The following is a 24,987-nucleotide window of genomic DNA, read 5'->3' as shown; positions in this document are numbered from 1 at the left end:
AGTTATTATTGCACTAGCTAAAATGGTTTAATTTTTAACATTTTGAATGATCCATGATCTATTATCTAACGGAACAAGTATTATGTAGGAATATATAAATAACAAATATGTAGTACAATTATAAGCTTAAACTATTTGTTGAGACGGAATATATTTTTTAATTTGGTATTAGATAGATGCAAATATATGCGAAAGGTAATTATTAACTTAGTGGAGAGTTGTTTTTAGAGGTAAGGTTTGTGTGAGAGGATATCTTCACACGGAGTATTATTCTCAAGGAACGAATTAAAAGGGTGTCAAATATTAAATTGACTATAAGCATAAAACATGTCGACTATTTAAAAGCAAGTTCTAACAAATTAAATTTGTTTGAGAAGTTTATAGGAGCAATCGATTACAACTAATGAACAATAGAAGTAAACCAATAGATAAAGAAAGGAGTTTGGACTAGGCCAACCCTTACATAGATGCTATGGGTGTCTTAAGATTGGGGATTATGCAAAGAATTAGCAAGGATAAGGAAGATGCAACAAAGATGCCATGTCACTCTCATGGCCATGGCCATTGGACTTCCAATTACCAATGAATCTCATTCTCATAATAATTTAGTCTTAATTGAAGTATTTTATCGAATACATAACATAAAAGTCTTCTTCTAATCTCCTTTTTTTCAAAATAAGTTAGAAATTTTACTAGTGTGGTTATAGATGTCCTATTCTCATAACAATTATATCACAAATGAAAAGGATTGAACCATAGTCGTCTAGTGGAGACTATTATTTGGAGCAACCATATTTGGACCTAGCTTTTTTCTTATGGTCACCATCGTTGAACTCTTCAAAACTTTTAAAAGTCCTATGTGGAATAAATTCGAGCAACAATAATATTTAGACTTTATTTTTTTCTCATGTTCACCCTCGTTGAACTTCTAATTGTGAGTATAAATATAATATAAACATAAATGTGCAGTCCAACTATCAGCTTAGACTTTTAGTTGGATGGAGCACATGATTCAATTTAATATCAGAGCCACCCAAAGGTCATATAACTGAACTTATAGTTAGATGGAGCACATGATTCAATTCTAATGTCCTATGACTTTTGAAAAAGGAGCAAATACTTTGTCAAAATTTTTATAATACATTGTTGGAAAAAATAGCATTTTAAGTGCCATTTTGTGGTATAAATATATGTAGGGTCCACATTCAATTTGGGTCGGGTCAAAGTGGATTCGAATTCTTCGTAGTGAGACGAAGAGATCGATATATTATACGCTCAAAATGAATAATAGGTGAATGAGAAAATTGGTTATCAAAGTAGACCCATTGATAAGGAAAAAGTGTGGGAAAAGCTTTAAGGAAAGCATTTGTCCCACATTGGTTTGGGAAGGGGATTTCACCCACTTTATATACAAGAGGCTTGAACTTGTGTGTGTGGGCACGAATGTCGTCCGTCACGCAGCAGTGCGCTGCGGCAAGGCTAGGCAGCAGGTCTCGAACTCGAACTTCGGTAGTGGCGAGTTACGCCCGAGAGACGCCATCTCTCGAAGGAAGCTGCGGAGACTCTCTCACGAGCAGCGAACTGTTAGTGGGACCGATGGGACCGATATCACTTCCACTATGACTGTGTTTGGCGAACCTCTCTCACGACCACTATGACTGTTTGGACGATGTGGGACCGATGGGACCGATATCACTTCCACTATGACTGTGTTTGGCGAACCTCTCTCACGACCACTATGACTGTTTGGCGAACGGACTGTTAGTGGGACCGATATCACTTCCACTATGACTGTGTTTGGCGAACCTCTCTCACGACCACTATGACTGTTTGGACGATGTTTGGCGAACGGACTGTTAGTGGGAAGTAACTAACCGATGTTTGGCGAACGGACTGTTAGTGGGAAGTAACTAACCGATGTAACTGTTAGTGGTTAGCAGCTATTAGTGGGACTGTTCATTTAATGGACTGTTAGTGGTTAGTGGGAAGTAAGTATGTGGGACCGTTCATTTAATGGACTGTTAGTGGTTAGTGGGACCGTCCATTTAATGGACTGTTAGTGGGAAGTAACTAACCGATGTTTCGTTCATTTAATGGACTGTTAGTGGTTAGTGGGACCGTCCATTTAATGGACTGTTAGTGGGAAGTAACTAACCGATGTTTGGCGAACCTCTCTCACGAGCAGCTATTAGTGGGATAGTGGGACTGTTCATTTAATGGACTGTTAGTGGGAAGTAACTAACCGATGTTTGGCGAACCTCTCTCACGAGCAGCTATTAGTGGGATAGTGGGACTGTTCATTTAATGGACTGTTAGTGGGAAGTAACTAACCGATGTTTGGCGAACCTCTCTCACGACCACTATGACTGTTTGGACGATGTTTGGCGAACGGACTGTTAGTGGGAAGTAACTAACCGATGTAACTGTTAGTCGGACTGTTAGTGGGAAGTAACTAACCGATGTAACTGTTAGTGGTTAGCAGCTATTAGTGGGACTAACCGATGTAACTGTTAGTGGTTAGCAGCTATTAGTGGGATAGTGGGACTGTTCATTTAATGGACTGTTAGTGGTTAGTGGGAAGTAAGTATGTGGGACCGTTCATTTAATGGACTGTTAGTGGTTAGTGGGACCGTCCATTTAATGGACTGTTAGTGGGAAGTAACTAACCGATGTTTCGTTCATTTAATGGACTGTTAGTGGTTAGTGGGACCGTCCATTTAATGGACTGTTAGTGGGAAGTAACTAACCGATGTTTGGCGAACCTTTCTCACGAGCAGCTATTAGTGGGATAGTGGGACTGTTCATTTAATGGACTGTTAGTGGTTAGTGGGAAGTAAGTATGTGGGACCGTTCATTTAATGGACTGTTAGTGGTTAGTGGGAAGTAAGTATGTGGGACCGTTCATTTAATGGACTGTTAGTGGTTAGTGGGACCGTCCATTTAATGGACTGTTAGTGGGAAGTAACTGTTAGTGGTTAGTGGGAAGTAAGTATGTGGGACCGTTCATTTAATGGACTGTTAGTGGTTAGTGGGACCGTCCATTTAATGGACTGTTAGTGGGAAGTAACTGTTAGTGGTTAGTGGGAAGTAAGTATGTGGGACCGTTCATTTAATGGACTGTTAGTGGGAAGTAACACTGTTAGTGGTTAGTGGGAAGTAAGTATGTGAGACCGTTCATTTAATGGACTGTTAGTGGGAAGGTGAGACTGTTAGTGGGAAGTAAGTTCATAAGCTGCGACTGTTAGTGGGAAGTAAGTATGTGCTTAGTGGGTGGAGGTTACATGTGAATAATAAATGCCATTATTTGTGAATAATAAATGCCATTATTCAATGCTGTTTTATCCCTTCCTCTACTATACATTTTAAGGGGAACAGTAGCATTTTGACAAGCTGAAACGTGACAGCAACGAAAATACTTAGCTTTTCACCTTGAAACTCTACTCTTCCTTCGTTCTAGCCACATGTGTTCATCCCACGTTCTCGTTCGCTGGGTTCCAAGTTTGTGTGCTCAAACGCAGGAACCGTAGTACGTTTTATCCTAGGAAACCTAGGCCGCAACGCTCTAGCACCCCGGGAGGTGGTAAATAAAGTTTTAAGGACAGAGGCAACTCAACTCGTGCTTACAACTACCACAAAGTCCGTTCATCTCCGTCCCACCTATTCCAGATTTATCTAACCTTTGTTGTAGGTTTAAATTCCTGGAATTCTTTTATTTGTTTTTGTGGATTTTCTATTTCGTCCATTTTCTTGGGTTTTCGAGAATTATTTCTCAACATACATGACTTTGAACAACTTTCACTTTTAGTCCTGAATTATTATATCACTACCACATCTAGTTATGTTCTTTTAATTTTGACATATTACATTTATGATTTTCATGTGATTAATTCCCACCATTAATTAAATATTTCATTATTTTACTTAGAATTGACAAATAACAAAAGAAATATCCTTAGACATAGTAACTCATATTTCAAACTCCCATAGAATTTTAGGTAGACGATTTAACTCGATCTATTATATTCTACTAATTGCCACGAAGTTTGGTTTCCCCTTTTGCGCCAATAATGATTCAATTCATGCAACCTGTGAAGTGTGAACCACAGAATATAAACACCTAGATACTAGATAGTAAACACCATCTACATCAACTTCTGCTGAATCATTGAAAATTCAGATAGTAGATAGACTTGTCTATCATCTCTTTTTACTATTTACAGCTAGCTGCGCTGCTGTGTGAAATGACTATGGGTGCTGTAAGTAATAATGGAGGTATACGGCGGAGGGGTGGTGATACTGATACTGATATGGGATGGCTTTGTTATGTTTTCTTAGCCTTTCTGTGTTTTTTCTGCAATCTTGGAGGGAGCACCGACAGTCTCAGACGTGGCGAATCGATTACTCCAAACCGGACTTTACTCTCAGCCGGCGGGAACTTCGCGTTAGGATTCTTCCGCCCAGGAAACTCTTCTTCTTCATTTCTGGGGATATGGTACAATTCCATCAACAAAACTGTGATCTGGGTGGCTAACAGAGAATCTCCTCTGCCTCCTCAAGATTCTGAAGCCGTTTTCACACTGGGTTATGATGGGAATTTGCAGATTTTGGACGGCGGAGGAAGAAATATTATATGGTCAACCAATATCTCAGGCAGCGGATTAGCCGGAAACTCAACGGCCGCCCAACTGCAAGATACGGGAGATCTTGTTGTGAAGCAGGGTGAGAGCATTGTTTGGGAAAGCTTCGATGGGGATAGCGATACGTTAATGCAGGGGATGAGGTTAATGGTAAACAAGAAAACCGGAAAACGGAACGTGATAAGATGTTGGAGTAGCAGTGATGATCCCCGGCCAGGGAAATTCTCCTGGGGAATTGATCCTAAAGGATCTCCCCAGTTTTTTATTTGGAAAGAAGATAAACCTTATTTTAGGAGCACCATGTTACAGCAGGGGTTTACTTACAGTGTTTACTTTCCCTCAGGGGGATATGCATATTATTCTTATGCTACACAAAATGATGAAGTGTATTACAGCTATGGATATTCTAACACCTCAATTCAAGCAAGGTTCCTCTTGACTCCGGAAGGTCGTCTTCAGTTTCTGTTGAGGCAAAACACAAGTGATGAATGGCCGAAACTGTGGGAGGCACCAACCACTGAGTGTGAATTATATGCACACTGTGGTTCATTTGGAAGCTGTGAGAGATTCGATTCCCACTCGGTTTGCGGTTGCTTGGAAGGGTTTAAACCAAGATTACAGAGAGATTGGGATAAGGGGAAGTATGATGCTGGGTGTGAGAGGAGCATAGCCTTGGGTTGTGGAGAAGGAGAAGCTGATACATTCATGAGGTATGCGTTGATGAAATGGCCTGACCATTCATCTTCACTGGGAATTATGACATTTCAGGAATGTGAAATAGAGTGTTCTAAGAACTGCTCCTGCACCGCTTTTGGGTATGCAAATATCACTTCTAACTCTGCAGTGGATTGTATAAACTGGTTTGGTGACTTGATCGATTTGGCACATAACTATTCACCGGGAGGTTTCGGCCAAGATCTTTATGTTCGTGTTCATTCATCTGAGCTAAGTTGTAAGTAATACTTATTAGTTTCAGAGGACTGCTATGAAATGCAGGGGTGGGGTGCTTATTTCTTTACTTTTATGATAGATGTTAATTAATATAATGCAGATGGAAGCAGTGGAAATGATCATTCATCTCACAAAAACAAACGTCATCTTGTTGCAATAATAGTTGCCTCAGTCTCTGCATTCTTTCTTATTACTGTTTTGGTGTATATCCTCACCTGGAAATTCTGTGGAAGGAAAGGTATACACTTAACTAACTCCTCTCAAGTATCAAGTGACTGTATGGTCATTTCGGTTCACATCCACTTATGTTGATTTCCAGGTTGGGTCTGTAAAAAGTCTACGGAGTCATCTGATGCACCCCTTCTCGGAAAAGACGATATAGAGTTGCTGCAACTCAGTTTCCGGAGAATAATTGATGCTACAAACAACTTTGATGAAACGAACAAACTTGGAGAGGGCGGTTTTGGTCCTGTGTATAAGGTGATTAGTTTCTGATAATTATTCAGTCCCATATATATACAATGATTTGTCTTTATGTTAGAGTAGAAGGTTATTGTCATGTCATTTTTCTTTAGGCATTTTTATCAGAATTTGGGATGGTAGCCATCAAGACACTATCCAAACAATCATCTCAAGGTTTAAAGGAGTTTGTGAATGAGCTAAAGCTAATTGCAAAACTACAGCATACAAATCTAGTGCGCCTATTGGGTTGCTGCATTGAGGGTGAAGAAAAAATATTGATCTATGAGTACCTGCCCAACAGAAGTCTAGACAAGTTCTTATTTGGTACATTTCTTATCTATTCTGTTACTTAAATTTTGAGGCTTTGTTTGCTAGGAGACTTAGCTTGAATCACCAATTTAAAATTCCGTTAATGAAATTACTATATTTCTTTTAGATGCATTTCAAAAAGAAAATTTAGATTGGAACACACGCTTTCAAATAATAGAGGGAGTTGCTCAAAGAATTCTTTATCTTCACAAGTACTCTAGATTGAAAGTCATCCATCGGGACTTAAAAGCAAGCAATATTTTACTTGACGAAGCAATGAAACCCAAAATATCAGATTTTGGAATGGCAAGAATTTTTGGGATTGACCAAACTCAGGCGAAAACAAATCATGTGGTTGGGACATAGTAAGTTTAGTTGGAACCACTCTTGTTCAATATTTGAGTCAATTCATAACTTGATCATATCAAATATGTTAATATTTCTAGAACTAATATATCTTCGTTTTTTGCTTAGTGGTTATATTCCACCGGAATATGTATTGTATGGTCAATTTTCAGAGAAATCAGATGTATACAGTTTTGGAGTGCTGCTATTGGAAATTGTTAGCGGCCAAAAGAATTCTAATTTTTTTCAGACTCAACTTTCTATCACCCTCCTAGGATGGGTAGGCATTTTCAATAACTTCATGATTTGGATATATGTTATATATATCCAGATCAGAAAAAATATATGATATGGTTTCTTTTATTTTTGTTTGTATTAGGCATGGAAAAACTGGAAAGATGGAAACCCACTTGAATTTATTGATATAGCTATAAAGGAATCTTGTGACTCTCTCAAGGTCATAAGATGTATTGAGGTGGGACTTCTATGTGTCCAAGCAATTCCAACAGACAGACCAACAATGTCTGATGTAGTTCGAATGTTGAGCAATGACCCTACAACACCAATTCCACAACTCAAAGAACCTGCATTTCTTTCTAGCAATTCCAATTCTAGTGTTTGTACTTCTCATTCTAATTCTAAAAATGAGATTACAATGAGTATTCTCAATCCTCGATAAAGGATTTGTCACTTTGTGTAAATATTTTATGCCCTTATCAGCTATTAGACTAGTTTGTTATAGGTTTATGTTTTGTTTTATAGTCAAATCTTTCACGTAGTTGTCAAGTACATTGTGGCTTGATGCAATCGCTCTAGCCTTTCCAAACGAAATGTTAGAAGTTTCGAATGTTGTTAAGCAGATATTCGTATAATTATATTGCCTAATAATAATTGTCTAATAGTATTATGTTAATTAAGCTAAAAATGGGTCGTTCGATTTTTTTTTATAATATTACAATTAAATTATTTTTATCCTTTTCTTCCCATATTAATTTTATTAATAATATAGTTATATAAATCATATTACATATCGATTTTTAAAGATAATTGCAGACAAACGAGTCATATATTATTCAATTAATTGAATGATACTTTTGCACTAATCTTATAATAAAATAAATGTACACTTTCAAATATTAGAATTGTTTATAATTTCTTCTTTAATTTTATTATCTAAATATATATTAAAATTTTTTACTCATGTATCGCACGGCTAATTGGATAATTATTTGCTCGAAGTCAAGCAAGAATAAAATCAGAAAACATAATCCATTCAATCCATTTCATCAATTATACTATATAATATTCGTTGTTACAATTTATATAATTGTATATCAATCCAAATATTCTTAAAATATTATAACTTCATTCCGTGCAACACACGGGTGAAAATACTAGTATTAATTGATGACGTTATAATGGTAGGGTGATATTTCCATCATAGTATTCAGTTAGCTAAGAAGCTTCTAGAATGTTTGAAAGAGTGAAAATAGAGAAAAAAAAATGTTTTCTCTTACTTTGAATAATGCTTCTGCTAACGATAGTATGCAAAATATCTTGAAGGGACAACTTTCTTTGGAAAATGATTTGTTATGTAATGGAAAAAATTTTTCATGTGAGATATTCTGCACATATATTGAATCTTATTGTGCAAGATGGGTTGAAAGTGATGGGTGATGATTTGAATAAAATTCAAGATAGTGTGAAATATGTTAAGGGTCGAAGGGGAGAATGAAAGTGTTTGAAGAATGTGTTGAGACAGTTGGTCTTCAACTTAAAGTTGGTTTGCCAACAGATGTATCCACTAGATGGAATTCAACTTATAAGATGCATGATACTGCTATTAAGTACCGGAATGCTTTTAGTAGTTTTCAACATTATAACCATTGTCGTTCAAATGAGGAGTGGGCTAGAGATGAAAAGATTTGTGAATTTTTTATGCCTTTTAATGAAATTATAAAATTGATTTCGAGCTCAACTTATCGTACTACCAACTTATACTTCTTGCAATTTTGGAAAATTGAGCTTTTGTTGAAAAAATTTTGAATAATGAAGATGTTATTATTAGAAACATGGCTAGTAACATGAGAGTGAAATTTGAAAAATATTGGGAACAATATAGTGTTATTCTTGCTATGGGAGCGGTGTTTGACCCAAAAATGAAATTTAAACTTTTGGAATTTTGGTTCAAAAATTTGGATCCAAATACTTTCAAGCAAAAGTTGGATTATGTGAAAAGTTGTATATGCTTTCTGAAGCATATAAAAACAAGTCTATGACCGCGGCCCTCTAGTTCTTCAAATTTGACCACTACTCCATGTGATGAAATGATTAATGTAAGTTGCTATTTTTTGTGTCATTTTTGTATTTCTTTTATTATATACTGTTATAACATTTTTTAATATTTTTATACTTGTAAATGATATTGGAGTTTGTTGAACATTGTAACCAAGATGATGTTGATAATGAAAAATCAGCATTGGATGTGTATTTTGATGAACGACAGAAAGACATGAAGATGTTTGCTGATATGGATATCTTGAACTTTTAGAAAGAAAATAGGCACCATTTCGGTGAGTTATCTTACATGCATGGCATGCGATATATTAAGTATTCATATCATTACTATGGCATTGTGTTTGGATTTTGAGACACTAGTCACTATATTACATTGCCAATGTGTTTATGAATTATGATGTTTGATTTGTTTTCGATCTTTATGATTGTGGATTTGTGGATTGATGAATTGTGTTGTTAATTGTGAATTTTTAGAATATTGAATGCTTTTATTTCTATTATTAATTTATTATATATAATATGAAGTTGATGTAATAATAAATATTTTTGTTTTTTTAATCTTACCGTAGGCCCACGGGGCCTACGAGCCTGCATGGGGCGGGCTTGGGTTAGGTATTTCCCAACCCATGGGCTTCGTCGAGTCAGCCCGCAAAAGTCTATTGTGGGGCGAACCTAATAGGACGGGGTGGGCTGCATTGACACCTCTATTTCCATGTAGCAAGTGCAATTTACACAATTTTAAAAACAACCAAATTCATAGCAATTACATCACAAATGAAAATAGGTGAAGACAATCCATTAGTCGGAGCAATCATATTTGGACTTTTTTTTTTTTCTTTTTATGGTCACCATCGTGGGTCCACATAATAATTTTGGACAAAGATCCAAAGTGGATCCACATAATAATTTGTCATAGGGTGGGGGAAGCATATTTTATGTAAACCACTTGTATAAAAAAAAAAGGGTGAAATTATCACCCACCAGCTAAACAACTCTGTTACGCGCCAAACACCCCATATAATTTTAGGTAGACTACTTAACTCCATCTATATTCTACTAATAAGTACTAATCGCCACGAAGTTTCGTTGCTCTTTTGCGCCGCCAATGATTCAATTCATGCAACCTTTGAACCAAGGAATATAATAAACACCAACTACATCAACTTGTGCTTGAATAATTGAAATTCAGATAGTCGATAGACTTCATCTTTCCTATCATCTCTTTTGCGTAGGAAAGCTAAACTGTACGGCGAGGTGGTGATACTGATATGGGATGGGTTTGCTGCATTTCGTATGTTTTATTAGCCTTTCTGTGTTTTTTCTGCAATCTTGGATTGAGCGGCGACAGTCTCAGACGCGGCGAATCGGTTACTCAAAACCAGACATTAGTCTCCGCCGGCGGGAACTTCGCGTTGGGATTCTTCCGCCCCGGGAACTCTTCTTCTTCCTTTCTGGGGATATGGTACAATTCCATCAACAAAACTGTGATCTGGGTGGCTAACAGAGAATCTCCTCTGCCTCAAGATTCTGAAGGCGTTTTCACACTCGGGTATGATGGGAATTTGCAGCTTTTGGACGGCGGCGGAAGAAATATTATATGGTCAACGAATATCTCCGGCGGCGGCGGCGGATCCACGGCGGCCCAATTGCAAGATACGGGAGATCTTATTGTGAAGCAGGGTGAGAGCATTGTTTGGGAAAGCTTTGATGGCGACAGCGATGCATTAATGCCGGGGATGAGGCTAAAGGTAAACAAGAAAACTGGGAAACGGAACTTAATCAGATCTTGGATAGGCAGAGATGATCCCCGACCGGGGAAATTCTCGTGGGGAATGGATCCTAAAGGATCTCCCCAGTTTTTGATTTGGAAAGAAGATAAGCCTTATTATAGGAGCAATTTGTATCAGGATGGGTTTACTTTCAGTAGGTACTTTCCCGCACTGGGATACTCTGCATATTATTCTTTTGCCACAGAAAATGATGAAGAATTTTTCAGCTTTGGATATGCTGACACCTCAATTCAAATAAGGTTCATCTTGATTCCAGATGGTCATATTCAGGTACTGTTGAGGCAAAAAAAGAGTGATGAATGGTTGATGCGGTGGCAGGTGCCCGCCACTGATTGTGAATTCTATTCGCGCTGTGGTGCATTTGGGACCTGTGAGCAAACCGAGTCCGATTCACACTCGGTTTGCAGTTGTTTGCAAGGGTTTAAGCCGAAATCTCAGAAAGATTGGGATAAGGGGGATTATGGTGGAGGGTGTGTGAGGAGAAAAGATCTGCAATGCGATGAGAATGATAGGTTCATGAGGCTTCCCAGGATGAAATGGCCTGATCATTCGACTTCATTGGGGAATTTGACATTTGAGGAATGTGAAATGGCGTGTTCTAGGAACTGCTCGTGCAGTGGTTTTGCGTATGCGAATATCAGTACTGACTCTACTGTCAATTGTTTAAACTGGTTTGGCGACTTGGTCGATTTGACACAAAACTATTCAGCTGGTCTTAACGGTTTTGGCCAAGATCTCTATGTTCGTGTTCATGCATCTGAGCTAAGTAAGTAATATAGGGCCGATGCTAAGCAGGGGCGGGGTGGGGTGAGGTGTTTCTTTCTTTACTTTTATGATAGATGTTAATTAATATAATGCAGATGGAAGCAGTGGAAATGATGATTCATCTCACAGAAACAAACGTGGTCTTGTTGCAATAATAGTTGCCTCAGTCACTTCATTGTTTCTTCTTACTGTTTTGGTGTATATCCTCACCTGTGGAAGGAAAGGTATGTATACACTTAACTAACTCCTAGCTATCAAGTATCAAATGGTGAGGTTATGGTTATTTTGGTTCACACCAACTTATGTTCATTTCCAGGTTGGGTTTCTAAAAGGGCTACACTGTCAACTGCACCCCTTCTTGGTGGTAAAGATGACATAGACTTGCTGCAGCTTAGTTTGCAGAGAATAATTGATGCTACTAACAACTTCGACGAAGTAAACAAACTTGGAGAGGGCGGTTTTGGTCCTGTTTATAAGGTGATCATTTCATGATTTTTTTTTAGGTTGGAAAAGAAGGTTATATTGTTGTTATTTTTCTTCAGGGATTTTTATCAGAATTCGGGATGGTTGCCATCAAGAGACTATCCAAGCAATCATCTCAAGGTCTGAACGAGTTCATGAATGAGTTGAAGCTAATTGCAAAACTACAGCATACAAATCTTGTCCGCCTATTAGGTTGTTGCATTGAGGATGAAGAAAAAATATTGATCTATGAGTACTTGCCCAAGAGAAGTCTAGACAACTTCTTATTTGGTACATTTGCTATCTTTTATGTTACTTAAGTTTGGAGATTTCATTTGCTAGGAGCTTTGAATCACAAATTTAAACTTACATTAACAAAATTACTATAATTCTCTCAGATGAATTTCAGAAAGAAAATTTAGATTGGAACACACGCTTTCAAATAATAGAGGGAGTTGCTCAAGGAATTCTTTATCTTCACAAGTACTCTAGGTTGAAAATCATTCACCGGGACTTAAAAGCAAGCAATATTCTACTTGACGAGGCAATGAAACCAAAAATATCAGATTTTGGAATGGCAAGAATTTTTGGTATTAACCAAACTCAAGCAAAAACAAATCATGTGGTTGGAACATAGTAAGTTTAGTTCGAATCCACTCGTGATTAGCATATGAGTCAATTGATAACTTTACAAGTACATAATATATGTCATGTTTAGTTATGGAAATATTTCTATAGCTAATATATCTTATTTTTTACTTAGTGGTTACATACCGCCGGAATATGTATTGCATGGTCAATTTTCTGAGAAATCAGATGTATTCAGTTTTGGAGTGCTGCTATTGGAAATTGTTAGTGGCCAGAAGAATTCTAATTTTTTTCGGACTCAACTTTCTGTCACTCTCATAGGATGGGTAAACATTTTCAATAACTTCATGACTTTGGATGTATAAATTATATGTAGATCCATAGAAATATATGTTATGATTTTTATTTATTTATTTTATTTCTATTAGGCATGGAAAAACTGGAAAGATGGACAACCGCTTGAATTTGTTGATCTAGCGATAAAAGAATCATGTGACTTTCTCAAACTCATAAGGTGCATCGAGGTGGGACTTCTATGCGTCCAAGCAATTCCAACTGATAGACCGATAATGTCTGATGTAGTTCAAATGTTGAGCAATAACGATGCAACACCAATTCCACAACTCAAAGAACCTGCATTTGTTTTTAGCCAATCCAATTCCATTGTTTGTACTTCTCATCCTAATTCTACAAATGAGATTACAATAAGTAATCTCGATCCTCGATAAAGGATCTGTCATTTTGTGTAAATATTTTATGCCCTTGTTAGCTATTATACTAGTTTGGTATAGGTTTGTGTCTGGTTTCATAGTCAATTGTTTCATCATGTGGTTACCAAGTACTTTGTTGTTTGATGTTATCGCTTTGACTCTTCTAGAGGTTTGAGTCACATCTCAATCAAGAATGTTGGCATATTAATTATGTTGTTGAGCAGATATTAAATTTTCTAAGGGATAGATAAATCCGGACGACTCAATACAGCATGTATAATTTTCCATTGTCTCTCTATAGCTGGTGTCCCGGTTTACACTCCCACATGGATGATGGGAGTGGGTTCGAGCCTCAGTGGAGGCAACTGTTGACTCTTTGTACTTCAGTAGGTTGAGAAAATAGCTATGAACATATACTACATTGTAACAGAGTCAGTAGTACTCAAAAAAAAAATTAAGAACAAGCCATCATTTAAGGCTTTCAAGAAACTCAACTGTACAAATGTAACGAGATGCCCCACATATTAGACATGCATGTAATTTTTTGTAATCATTCGCAAACAATATGTAATCGTTAGGGCAATCATATATCTTTTTATACCCCATACCTATCAAACACAAAATCTTATTGGGATCATATGTAGTTTTCGGAAGTTCATTACCATCTGAAAGCTGCTTGTATCTTTTTATACCACATACTCATGAAATTAAACACAAAATCTTATTGGCATCATATGTAGTCTTCAGAAGTTGATAAGTGCAAAAGATACCACTTTTATACGGTTGTTCGTGGATCGTTTAGTATACAAGTTAAAGCTTTTATGAATGTTTTAGTCGTAAATTGCATTAGAATGCTTGATTTTGTCATTGGACCCCATTCCACGCTTGGCTAATTGTTTTGTAGGTAAAAGATGTGCAAAAAGGGCAGGAAATGACAACATTTCAGATAAGTGAAGAACGAACCAAAGTTGGAGCAAAATTAGGCCAGGACTGCAGTGGACGTGTGGTGGACGCGCGTCCACCCATGCGTCCAGGCCTGCGTCCGAAATTATGCTTGCAGAAGTTTGGCAGCAGAACAGCAGTCTGCTGTGGACGCGCGCATCCACCCGGGCGTCCATCAGAACGCTTGCAGAAGTTGAAGTCTGGACGCATTTATCGAAGTGGACGCGCCAATGGACGCGCGTCCACCATGGCGTCCATCGCGGAACTTGGCGGTTTTTGCAAGGATTAAAAGGGGAATTGAGCCATTTTGTAGGGGATCCATCACACTTCAATTCCACACCTTAGAATATTTCTCTCTCTAGGATTAGCCTAGAGAGATCACTCCACATTGCAATTCTTAGTTTAGATTAGAATTAGAGAAGAATTCCATTGTTGCAAGATTGTGATCTACATTCAAGTTCAAGATTAAAGTTCAATTTCAAGTTCAAGTTCAAATTCAAAGTTCAATTCCTAGCTAAGTCTTCCTTTTAAATTCTTGTCATTACTTTTGTCTTTTGCTTTTTCAATTCCAAGTATGATTAGATAGATCTTTGTGGATTTGGATTGAGCAATGTTGTATGAATGTTCTTGAGCTTTGAATTGATCAATTAGGTTTTGCAATTGCTTGATTATGAGTTTGATTGTGTGAGTGGTGATCCACTTTGACTCTTGTGTAGGGGTGATCAACCTATATGAGAGGTGTTTGGAGAAGGAGTCTCATCTATGAGAGTAGAGTTACTCCTTAGCCTAGCCTAGCACATTTCCCTCTCACCTTTGAGAAAAGGGGGAAGTGGAAGATAAGAGGCACATAACGTGTTTGACGAAATGGCTCTCCTAGCCTAGTGATCACAAGGATGACATTACGGTCTAAGGAGTGAGTCCATTGACCACGAGAGTGGCGGTGGTGTTGGTGACCTTGTCTCATTTTCATTATCTAAGTGTTGCTAGCCTAATATCTTAGGAAATCAAGGATACCTATATGAGTTGCAAGATCCAAATCCTCCTTTCCAATTGATTGTTTCCTTTGTTTGTTCTTTATTTTCATTATGTTTCATGTGCATCCCTTACTATGCTTGGGTTAGCTTTTAAACACTAAACACTCTTGTGCTTAATCCCCTTACCACTCAAACTCCCTCCTTGCCATCCTTGAGACCGACACTCGAAAATCTTTCCGTTTTACCACCTATTTCTTTCCATCCACCGCAAAAACTACACTCATCAGAAGTTCATTACCATCTGAAAGCATATTCTTTAATATTTAAGTAAGGCAGTAAACCTCTTGTTGCTCCACCCATTCCTAACTTTCAAGTTGAATAATTTTAATAAAGTAGATAAACAAATATATTTACTACTCCCCGGCCACAAATGTTGTTTTGAATCATTCAATAATTCATCTAACTCATTTGATCGATTGATGAACTCTTCTCCAACATCGTGAAGCATTCCATCAAACCAATCTTTAGACTCAACATCTTCATTTGCTTCGTTGTCAATATACATGTTAGATGTACTAGCCATATCTCTTTCACCGTGTCATATCCACTTTGTATAATTGAGATTAATCACATTACATATATTAGATCATCAAATATGTCGTTTTCACTTAATTTTCTCTTATTACAACACTTCTTACAAGGACAAAAGAACCTCACATTATTATTCGGAAGGTTATTCTTTGCAAAGTCTAAAAATTTTCTAATTCTGTTATCATATTCCTTACTAATTCGAGGAGCATTCATCAAACTTTTACCCATCACAATCCAATCTAAAATAATATTAACGCTAATTAAACTTTTGTTAACACAAATTCAACAAGTTAAAAAAAATAAAAAGATAATATAATAAACAAAAATAATTTAAGCATGGACCATGGTGTGGCTAATCACCGGATGCACAAGGGAAAGCCGAAAACATAAATAAGCATAGATCACGGTGTGACCAATCACCGGATGCATAAGGGAAAGTCGAAAGTTCACAAGAAAAAAATAAAGAATGATCTTACCTTAAGATAAATTTTTCCACGTCGATATAAAATACCCGATTCAATCTAATGACCTACAAGTTTTATTTGTAAATTAATATACAAAATGGATATTGTCTAACAAGGTAGGTAATTTGAGTGAATAAAATTATAAATATAGATTCCTCCACCCAAAGTAAAATTAGAAACCTACAATAATTCATAATATATACGGAGTACAAAATAATTTACAAAATTCTTAATATATACAAAATAATTCATAAATTCAAAATACATACACAATAATTCATATATATATATATACACACACACAATATACCTAAAATTCAAAATATATGCACTATATATTAACAAATTAAATAATTTCAAATATATTAAAATAATTTTGTTCAACTCACACAAATTTAAAGATTAAAACAATATTTTTAAAAATATACAAAAACTCAGAATGTAGGAGATGGTGGCAGTGAAAGGAGGTGGCGAGCGAACGATGGAGTGGCGGTGACCGGTGAGAGAAGAGAATGGGGGGTGGTGACGAGCAGAGGAGTAGAACGAGGATGGCGGTGGTGAGAGGAGGAGAACGGTAGTGGCGACGGGCAGAGGAGTAGAACGACGACGGTGGAGAGAAGAACAAGAAGGATGAGGAGGAGGGTGGCGGATCACTGTGGCGCTGGCTAAGGAAAGGAGAAAGAAATGAAGAAGAGAAAGAAGAAAAGAAAGAGGGAATTGAAAAGTATTTTTGCTGCCAACGATGCAACGTCTGTTTTTTTGTTAAAAACCGACGTCGTATCGTATTTATTTTTTTCTTAATTGTAAAAATCATATGATTAATACAAAATTGACGTCGTATGTTTGTGTTTTAATATTTTTTTAAATTGAAAGCTGATAAGTGCAAAAGATGCCATCTTTATAAGGTCGTTTTAGGATCATCTTGTGCACAAGTGAAAGCTTTTATGTTTGATTTGACCCTTAATTGCGTTAGAATGCTTGTTATTGCCATCGGACCCCGTTCCACGCTTTGTTAATCATTTTGTAGGTAAAAAGATGGGCAAAAAGGCAGAAAATGGCTAAATTTCGGAGAAGGATTCACGAGTCGAAGATGGAGTGCAAAATAGACCATGGACGCACTGTGGACGCGCGTCTACCCCTGCGTCCAATTTTTCACTCTCTGAAGTTTGAAGTTTGTGCAGCAGAGGGCCGTGGACGCGCGCGTCCACCCTGGCGTCCACCTGGCGATTTTACTCCCTATTTAAGATACTTTGGCGGAAAAGAAAGGGGATCTCTCAATTCATCCACCATTCCACACCCTAGACTTTCTCTCTCTAGGATTAGCCTAGAGAGAACTCTCCCAATTCACTCCACATTGCAATTCATAGGTTTAGATTAGAATTAGAGAAGAATCCATTGTTGCAAGATTGTGGTCAACATTCAAGTTCAAGTTCAAAGTTCAATTTCAAGCTAAGTCTTCATTTTAATTTCTTGTCATTACTTTTGCCTTTTGCTATTTCAATTCCAAGTATGATTAGATAGATCTTTGTGGATTTGGATTGAGCAATTTTGTATGGATATTCTTGAGCTTTGAATTGATCAATTAGGTTTTGCAATTGCTTTGATTATGAGTTTGATTGTGTGAGTGGTGATCCACTTTGACTCTTGTGTAGGAGTGATCAACCTATATGAGAGGTGTTTGGAGAAGGAGTCTCACCTACGAGAGTAGGGTTACTCCTTAGCCTAGCCTAGCACATTTCCTTCTCACCTTTGAGAAAAGGGAGAGTGGAAGGCAAATAGCACACCATGTGTTCGATAATTTGCCTCACCTAGCCTAGTTGCCATGAGAATGGGACTATGGACTAGATGATAAGCCAGTGACCACGAGAGTGGCGTTGGCATAGTTGCCTTACCTCATTTTCATTATCTAAGTGTTGCTAGCCTAATATCTTAGGAAATCAAGGATACCTATATGAGTTGCAAGATCCAAATCCTCCTTTCCAATTGATTGTTTCCAACGTTTTGTTCCTTATTTTCATTATGTTTAATGCACAATTCTTACTATGTTTGGGTTAGCTTTCAAACACTAAACACTCTTGTGCTTAATCCCCTTACAGCTCAAATTCCCTCCTTGCCATCCTTTGAGAACGATACTCGGGAATTTATTTCCGTTTTAACACCTACCTCTTTCCATCCACCGCGAAAACTACAACTCATCAAAAGCATATGAAGTAGGTTTTTAAAAATAAACCGACGTAGTATCATTTTGATTTAATTTTTTTAATTAAAATAAAATATGATGTCGGTTGTTGTCAAAATCAACGTTGTTTGATTTGTGTTTATTTATTTTTAATTAAAAAATACGACGTCGATTGTTGACAAAATCGACGTCGTATATGAAATATTCAAAAAAAAAAATACACTATAAAAAAAAAATGAAGTTAAATAGTTTTTTAAAAATTATAATTTTATATTTATCCTTTTTGAAATCAGTTTGACAAAAACCAATGTTATATATAATTTATGTAATAGTAGTAGTAAATAGATTCAATTATTTATGTGGGGCTAATATATAGAAAATGGTTTTTTTTTAAAGAAGTATATAAATTACTTAGAATCTAATAAATTAAATGAAATTAGCATAGGTTAGATCTATAAAATTGACCAAAAAAATGATATGACAATATATATTAATTGTACACTAAAAATATAGAAGTTAAATTCATTTTTTAGTTTTTTTAATGTATTTGTCTTCTTGCAATATTAATTAACGACGTAGGATGATATTTCCATGTAGCAAGTGCAATGTACACGTACAATTTTAAAAACAACCAAATTGATAGCAATTACATCACAAATGAACATAGGTGGAGACAATCTATTAGTCGGAGCAATCATGTTTGGACTAAATTCGAGCAAAACAATAATATTTGCACGTTTCGTTGCTTTTTTTTGTTTTTTTCTTATGGTCACCATCGTTGAACTTTTCAAAACTTTTAAAAGTCTTATGACTTTTAGAAAAGAAATTATATATTTGATTTTGTAGGCAAATTATACTGTATATGGAATAGCGTTCTCTCTACATTGTGGAAGCAAATTAAAAATAACATCACCATGGTTTACATAGTTGTGTGAATCATATTATGAAATAATGTATTTTCAGTATATAAATGATGTACTTTTAGTATATTAAAATGTATATTGTATTCAGGAAAAATATATTTTTTGAATACTGAAAATACATTATTTTGTATAATGTGCATTCAGTACATGAATAATGCATTTTTAGTATATTAAAAATGTATTTTTTGTTATGGTCTTGTCCACACAATAATTTGCCCAAATCATGTAAACAATTGGATTTTGTAGGAGTAGGATGAGGGAAGCATATATTTTACACCGTCATTATACGGTGGACCATGGTCCCAAAACGCCGCCATTTCATTATGTAAAGAAACGACTGCCGTCGAGTCTTAACGGAGCTACGTAAATGAAATTACAGTTCATCTTAAAAGATACTGCCTCACATTTGTTTTTATATTATCAAATGAAACTGTAGTTATATCAAAACGAAACTGTAGTTGTGTTGAAAGGAAACTGCAGTGTATATAAAATGAAACTGAATATCAGTTTCACATATTTGAGTGTATATTGTCCAATGAAATTGTAGTGTATATAAAATGAAACTGAATATGTTATATACACAGAGTTAACGGCACGAAATGGAAGCGTTTCTATCGTTTTTTTTTTCATTAATCAAAATGACGTCGTTTTAGTGGACCGTAGTCCACAATAAAACTTGCTTATTTTACATAGACCACTTAACTTGTGTAAAAAAGGTGGAATTATTCACTCCATGGGCCCACACTTTGGTTTAACAGGATTGTAGAGAGTAAATCACTCTGGGTGAAAGTCAATTTTTAATATCTTGTGATGACAAATTTCACCTATTTATCAAGTTTTGTTTCCGTTTTGCGCCAATGATTCAATTCACCATATTGAAGCACAGAAAATAATGAGCTAGAAAGTAAACATCATTTGTCGTTTACCGTGGTTTGATGATATCACTCTTACGAACAGATTGCATTATTGTAGTTACACAAAAGAAAGTCAACATACACCATCTACATCAATAATAACTCCTGCTGAAATGCTGAGTCATGGAAAATTTTCCATCTACAGCTAAACACGTAGACGCAAAGTATAACAAACTAGACTAAATCAACATAATAAAGGAATAAAATATATACATATTCTACTCCTTAATTAATACAGTCTAGCTTGCCTATCAACTCCTTTTAGCTAGCTGTTGCGTAGGAAAGGTGTGAAATGGCTGCTGCTGTAAGTAATGATTGTTGCATTATTTCTGAAGTTTTCTTAGCCTTTCTGTGTTTTTCCTGCAATCTTGGAGGGAGCACTGACAATCTCAGACCCGGTGAATCTGTTACTGGAAACCGGACTTTAGTCTCCGCCGGCGGGAACTTCGCGTTAGGATTCTTCCGCCCCGGGAACTCTTCTTCTTCCTTTCTGGGGATATGGTATAACACCATCAACAATACTGTGATCTGGGTGGCTAACAGAGAATCTCCGCTGCGTCAAGATTCTGAACCCGTTTTCACACTCGGGTATGATGGGAATTTGCAGCTTTTGGATGACAGCGGAAGAAATATTATATGGTCAACGAATATCTCAGGCGGCGGCGGCGGATCCACGGCGGCCCAACTGCAAGATACGGGAGATTTTATTGTGAAGCAGGGTGAGAGCATCCTTTGGGAAAGCTTTGATGGCGACAGCGATACATTAATGCCGGTGATGAGGCTAAAGGTAAACAAGAAAACTGGAAAAGGGAACGTGATAAGATGTTGGAGTAGCAGTGATGATCCCCGGCCAGGGAAATTCTCGTGGGGAATGGATCCTAAAGGATCTCCCCAGTTTTTGATTTGGAAAGAAGATAAACCTTATTATAGGAGCAATTTGTATCAGGATGGGTTTACTTACAATATTTACTTTCCCTCAGGGGGATATGTATCATATACTTATGCTACAGAAAATGATGAAGAATATTTCAGCTATAGATATGTTGACACCTCAATTCAAGCAAGGGTCATCTTGAGTCCAGACGGTCATTTGCAGTTTCTGTCGAGGCAAAAAACAAGTGAGAAATGGGAGATGTTGTGGCAGGCGCCAACCAATGAGTGTGAATTGTATGCACGCTGTGGTTCATTTGGAAGCTGTGAGATCTACGATTCGCGCCCGGTTTGCAGTTGCTTGAAAGGGTTTAAACCAAAATCACAGAGAGATTGGGATAAGGGGAAGTATGATGCAGGGTGTGAGAGGAGCATAGCCTTGGGGTGTGGAGAAGCTGATACATTCATGAGGTTGCCGTTGAGGAAATGGCCTGACCATTCATCTTCACTGGGAAATATGACATTTCAGGAATGCCAAATGGAGTGCTCTAGGAGCTGCAATTGCACCGCTTTTGCGTATTCAAAAAGCACTTCTGACTCTGCAGTGAATTGTATAAACTGGTTTGGCGACTTGGTCGATTTGGCACATAACTATTCACCTGCAGGTGACTTCGGCCAAGATCTCTATGTTCGTGTTCATGCATCTGAGCTAATTAATGCAGATGGAAGCAGTGGAAATGATGATTCCCCTCACAGAAACATACGACGTCTTGTTGCAATAATAGTTGCCTCAGTCTCTTCATTGTTTCTTCTTACTGTTTTGGTGTATATCCTCACCCGTGGAAGGAAAGGTATACACTTAACTAACTTAGCTCCTAGCTATCAAGTATATATCAAATGGTGAGCATATGGTTATTTTGGTTCACACCAACTTATGTTCATTTCCAGGTTGGGTTTCTAAAAAGTCTACGGAGTCATCTGATGCACCTCTTCTCGGAAAAGAAGATATAGAGTTGCTATATCTCAGTTTCAGGAGAATAATGGATGCTACAAACAATTTCGACGAAGCAAACAAACTTGGAGAGGGTGGTTTTGGACCTGTATATAAGGTGACCATTTCATGATAATTGTTTCACACTCTCGTACACAATGATTTTTAATTTCTTTATGTTACAGTAAGAGTTTATAGTCTTGAATTTTTTCTCAGGGATTTTTATCAGAATTTGGGATGGTAGCCATCAAGAGACTATCTAAGCAATCATCTCAAGGTTTGAAGGAGTTCATGAATGAGCTGAAGCTAATTGCAAAACTACAGCATACAAATCTTGTGTGCCTATTGGGTTGCTGCATTGAGGGTGAAGAAAAAATATTAATCTATGAGTACATGCCCAAGAGAAGTCTAGACAAATTCTTATTTGGTACATTTGTTATCTTTTCTATGACTTAAATTTCAAGGTTTCATTTTCTTGGAATCTTGAAATTTCATTAATAAAATTTCTTTTTTTCTCTCAGATGCAATTCAGAAAGATAATTTAGATTGGAATACACGTTTACAAATAATAGAAGGAGTTGCGCAAGGAATTCTTTATCTTCACAAGTACTCTAGATTGAAAGTTATTCACCGGGACTTGAAAGCAAGTAATATTTTACTTGACGAAGCAATGAAACCCAAAATATCAGATTTCGGAATGGCAAGAATTTTTGGGATTGACCAAACTCAGGAGAAAACAAATCATGTGGTTGGGACATAGTAAGTTTAGTTAGAATCCACTCTTGATTAGCAAATGAGTCAATTGATAACTTTACAAGTACATAATATATGTCATGTTTAGTTCTGTAAATATTTCTATAGCTAATATATCTTCATTTTTTATTTAGTGGTTACATTCCACCGGAATATGTATTGCATGGTCAATTTTCTGAGAAATCAGATGTATTCAGTTTTGGAGTGCTGCTATTGGAAATTGTTAGTGGCCGGAAAAATTCTAATTTTTTTCGGACTCAACTGTCTCTCACTCTCCTAGGATGGGTAGGCATTTTCAATAACTTCATGACTTTGGATAAATAAATTATATGTAGATCCAAGATGTTATGATTTATTTTATTTTTTATTCTATTAGGCATGGAAAAACTGGAAAGATGGACAACCGCTTGAATTTGTTGATCTAACCATAAAGGAATCATGTGACTCTCTCAAGGTCATAAGGTGCATCGAGGTGGGACTTCTATGCGTCCAAGCAATTCCAACGGATAGACCTATAATGTCTGATGTAGTTCAAATGTTGAGCAATGACCATGCATCACCAATTCCGCAACTCAAAGAACCTGCATTTGTTTCTAGTCAACCCAATTCCATTATTTGTACTAGTTCTCATTCTAATTCTAAAAATGAGATTACAATAAGTATTCTCGATCCTCGATAAAGAATCTGTCATTTTATGTAAATATTTTATGTCCTCATAATAAGCTCTTATACAACTCTTTCACCTAGATTTAATATCTATACTCCTTAGTCCATATATACTTGTAACGCCACTCTTCTAAATAAGCAAGCAAGAAGAAAGCATAGAACGTAACAATGGCGGATTCATGTTCGCACTGGTGGCACGCTCCTTTCTACCTGGCCCTCTCTGTGACACTAGCTTTCATCGCCATCTCCACCGGCATCCGCTCCGGGAACCCTCAATCCAAACTCTCACTCCAACAATCACTACATCACAACCTCTCCATCAACGCCTCCCGCGCTCTCCGCCTCCGCGGCGGCTTCACCGTCTTCGCCGCCCTCCTCCAAATCTCGCCGGACCTTTTCCTCTCCTCGCCGGACTCCACAATCTTCGCCGTCCAAGACCCGGCTTTCTTCAACGTTTCTCTCCCTCCCTGGGCCATCAAGGAGCTTCTCCTCTACCACACCTCCCCTTCTCGCCTCCCCTTTAATCTCCTCCTCAGAATCCCCGCCGGAAACTGCGTTTCCACTCTTCTCCTCGACAAGAACGCCAAGATCACCAAGATTGACCCAAAACGCCGCTCTGTTGAGATCAATAATGTTTTGATCACCCACCCGGATTTGTTTCTTGGAAACGGCCTCTCCGTCCATGGAGTCGCCGGGTTCTTCTTGCCGGTGGGAAAAGAAATCGTCCAATCCTCGCCCTGCGATTCCAACACCTCCCATCTCGAATGGCCAAGAATCGTTCAGCTCCTCAGCTCTAACGGATTCGTCTCCTTCGCAATCGGACTCTACTCTGTTCTTGACGGCCTCACCGGCGATCACGCCAATTTAACCTCCGTCACCATCTTTGCGCCTCCCAGCTTGGGGTTCTTATCATCCCCATCGCCATTGTTGAACAAAGTGGTGAAGCTTCATTTAGTGCCCAGTAAATACACATTCCAGGAACTGTCATCTCTGCCCCAGGGGACTGTTCTCAACACTCTGCTTCCCGGTGCAGAAGTCAAGATCAGTTTCAATAATTCCACAAGAAGTTTATCTGTCAATGGAGTGGAGATCACTGCACCGGATGTTTTAAGATCCAGAAATTTCACTGTCCATGGGATTTCTCGAGCTTTAGGGGTATATAATCAGGTTCAGAACCAGATTGTTTAGTTCTTCTGCTCTGCTTTTCAATGCAGAGAGACAAGCAAATTTCTGGGATTTGTGTATAGTTTTGTATTCAATTTTGTTGATTCAAGAAAATTCAAGTTAGGCTTATGGAATCATGTGTGTTATTTTCTATCATCAAAGAGTAAATAGAGAATCAATTTGGTTGGCATGAATGATTATGCACACCCATCTTTTAAGGGAGGTAATTCAAAATCACA

At 37.3% G+C, this 24,987-nt stretch overlaps 4 protein-coding genes across 4 annotated transcripts; all 4 read left to right on the top strand.

Annotated features, from left to right (window-relative positions):
- The first annotated feature begins 4,212 nt into the window (after positions 1 to 4,212).
- Positions 4,213 to 7,600, top strand: LOC116032490 (receptor-like serine/threonine-protein kinase SD1-8). Its single transcript, XM_031275081.1, has 7 exons — positions 4,213 to 5,589; positions 5,689 to 5,826; positions 5,908 to 6,068; positions 6,164 to 6,374; positions 6,487 to 6,724; positions 6,834 to 6,984; positions 7,084 to 7,600. Exons 1-7 carry the CDS (start codon positions 4,242 to 4,244, stop codon positions 7,381 to 7,383), a joined length of 2,547 nt encoding a protein of 848 aa, XP_031130941.1. The 5' UTR covers positions 4,213 to 4,241; the 3' UTR covers positions 7,384 to 7,600.
- A 2,523-nt stretch (positions 7,601 to 10,123) lies between these two features.
- On the top strand, positions 10,124 to 13,575 carry LOC116032492 (receptor-like serine/threonine-protein kinase SD1-8). Its single transcript, XM_031275082.1, has 7 exons — positions 10,124 to 11,558; positions 11,653 to 11,781; positions 11,874 to 12,034; positions 12,100 to 12,310; positions 12,418 to 12,655; positions 12,783 to 12,933; positions 13,036 to 13,575. The coding sequence occupies exons 1-7, from the start codon at positions 10,271 to 10,273 to the stop codon at positions 13,333 to 13,335; spliced, it is 2,478 nt and encodes an 825-aa protein (XP_031130942.1). The 5' UTR covers positions 10,124 to 10,270; the 3' UTR covers positions 13,336 to 13,575.
- A 7,024-nt stretch (positions 13,576 to 20,599) lies between these two features.
- LOC116031988 (receptor-like serine/threonine-protein kinase SD1-8) lies at positions 20,600 to 23,679 on the top strand. The gene is made up of 6 exons (XM_031274369.1): positions 20,600 to 22,025; positions 22,123 to 22,283; positions 22,382 to 22,592; positions 22,687 to 22,924; positions 23,053 to 23,203; positions 23,295 to 23,679. Exons 1-6 carry the CDS (start codon positions 21,071 to 21,073, stop codon positions 23,595 to 23,597), a joined length of 2,019 nt encoding a protein of 672 aa, XP_031130229.1. The 5' UTR covers positions 20,600 to 21,070; the 3' UTR covers positions 23,598 to 23,679.
- Positions 23,680 to 23,738: 59 nt separating this feature from the next.
- LOC116031989 (fasciclin-like arabinogalactan protein 21) lies at positions 23,739 to 24,874 on the top strand. The gene has a single exon (XM_031274370.1). The coding sequence runs from the start codon at positions 23,753 to 23,755 to the stop codon at positions 24,770 to 24,772; it is 1,020 nt and encodes a 339-aa protein (XP_031130230.1). The 5' UTR covers positions 23,739 to 23,752; the 3' UTR covers positions 24,773 to 24,874.
- The last annotated feature ends 113 nt before the right edge of the window (positions 24,875 to 24,987 follow it).

The sequence above is a fragment of the Ipomoea triloba genome, chromosome 10 (genome assembly GCF_003576645.1).
Source record: "Ipomoea triloba cultivar NCNSP0323 chromosome 10, ASM357664v1".
Lineage (NCBI taxonomy): Eukaryota > Viridiplantae > Streptophyta > Magnoliopsida > Solanales > Convolvulaceae > Ipomoea > Ipomoea triloba.
This window is presented reverse-complemented; position numbering and strand designations above follow the sequence as displayed.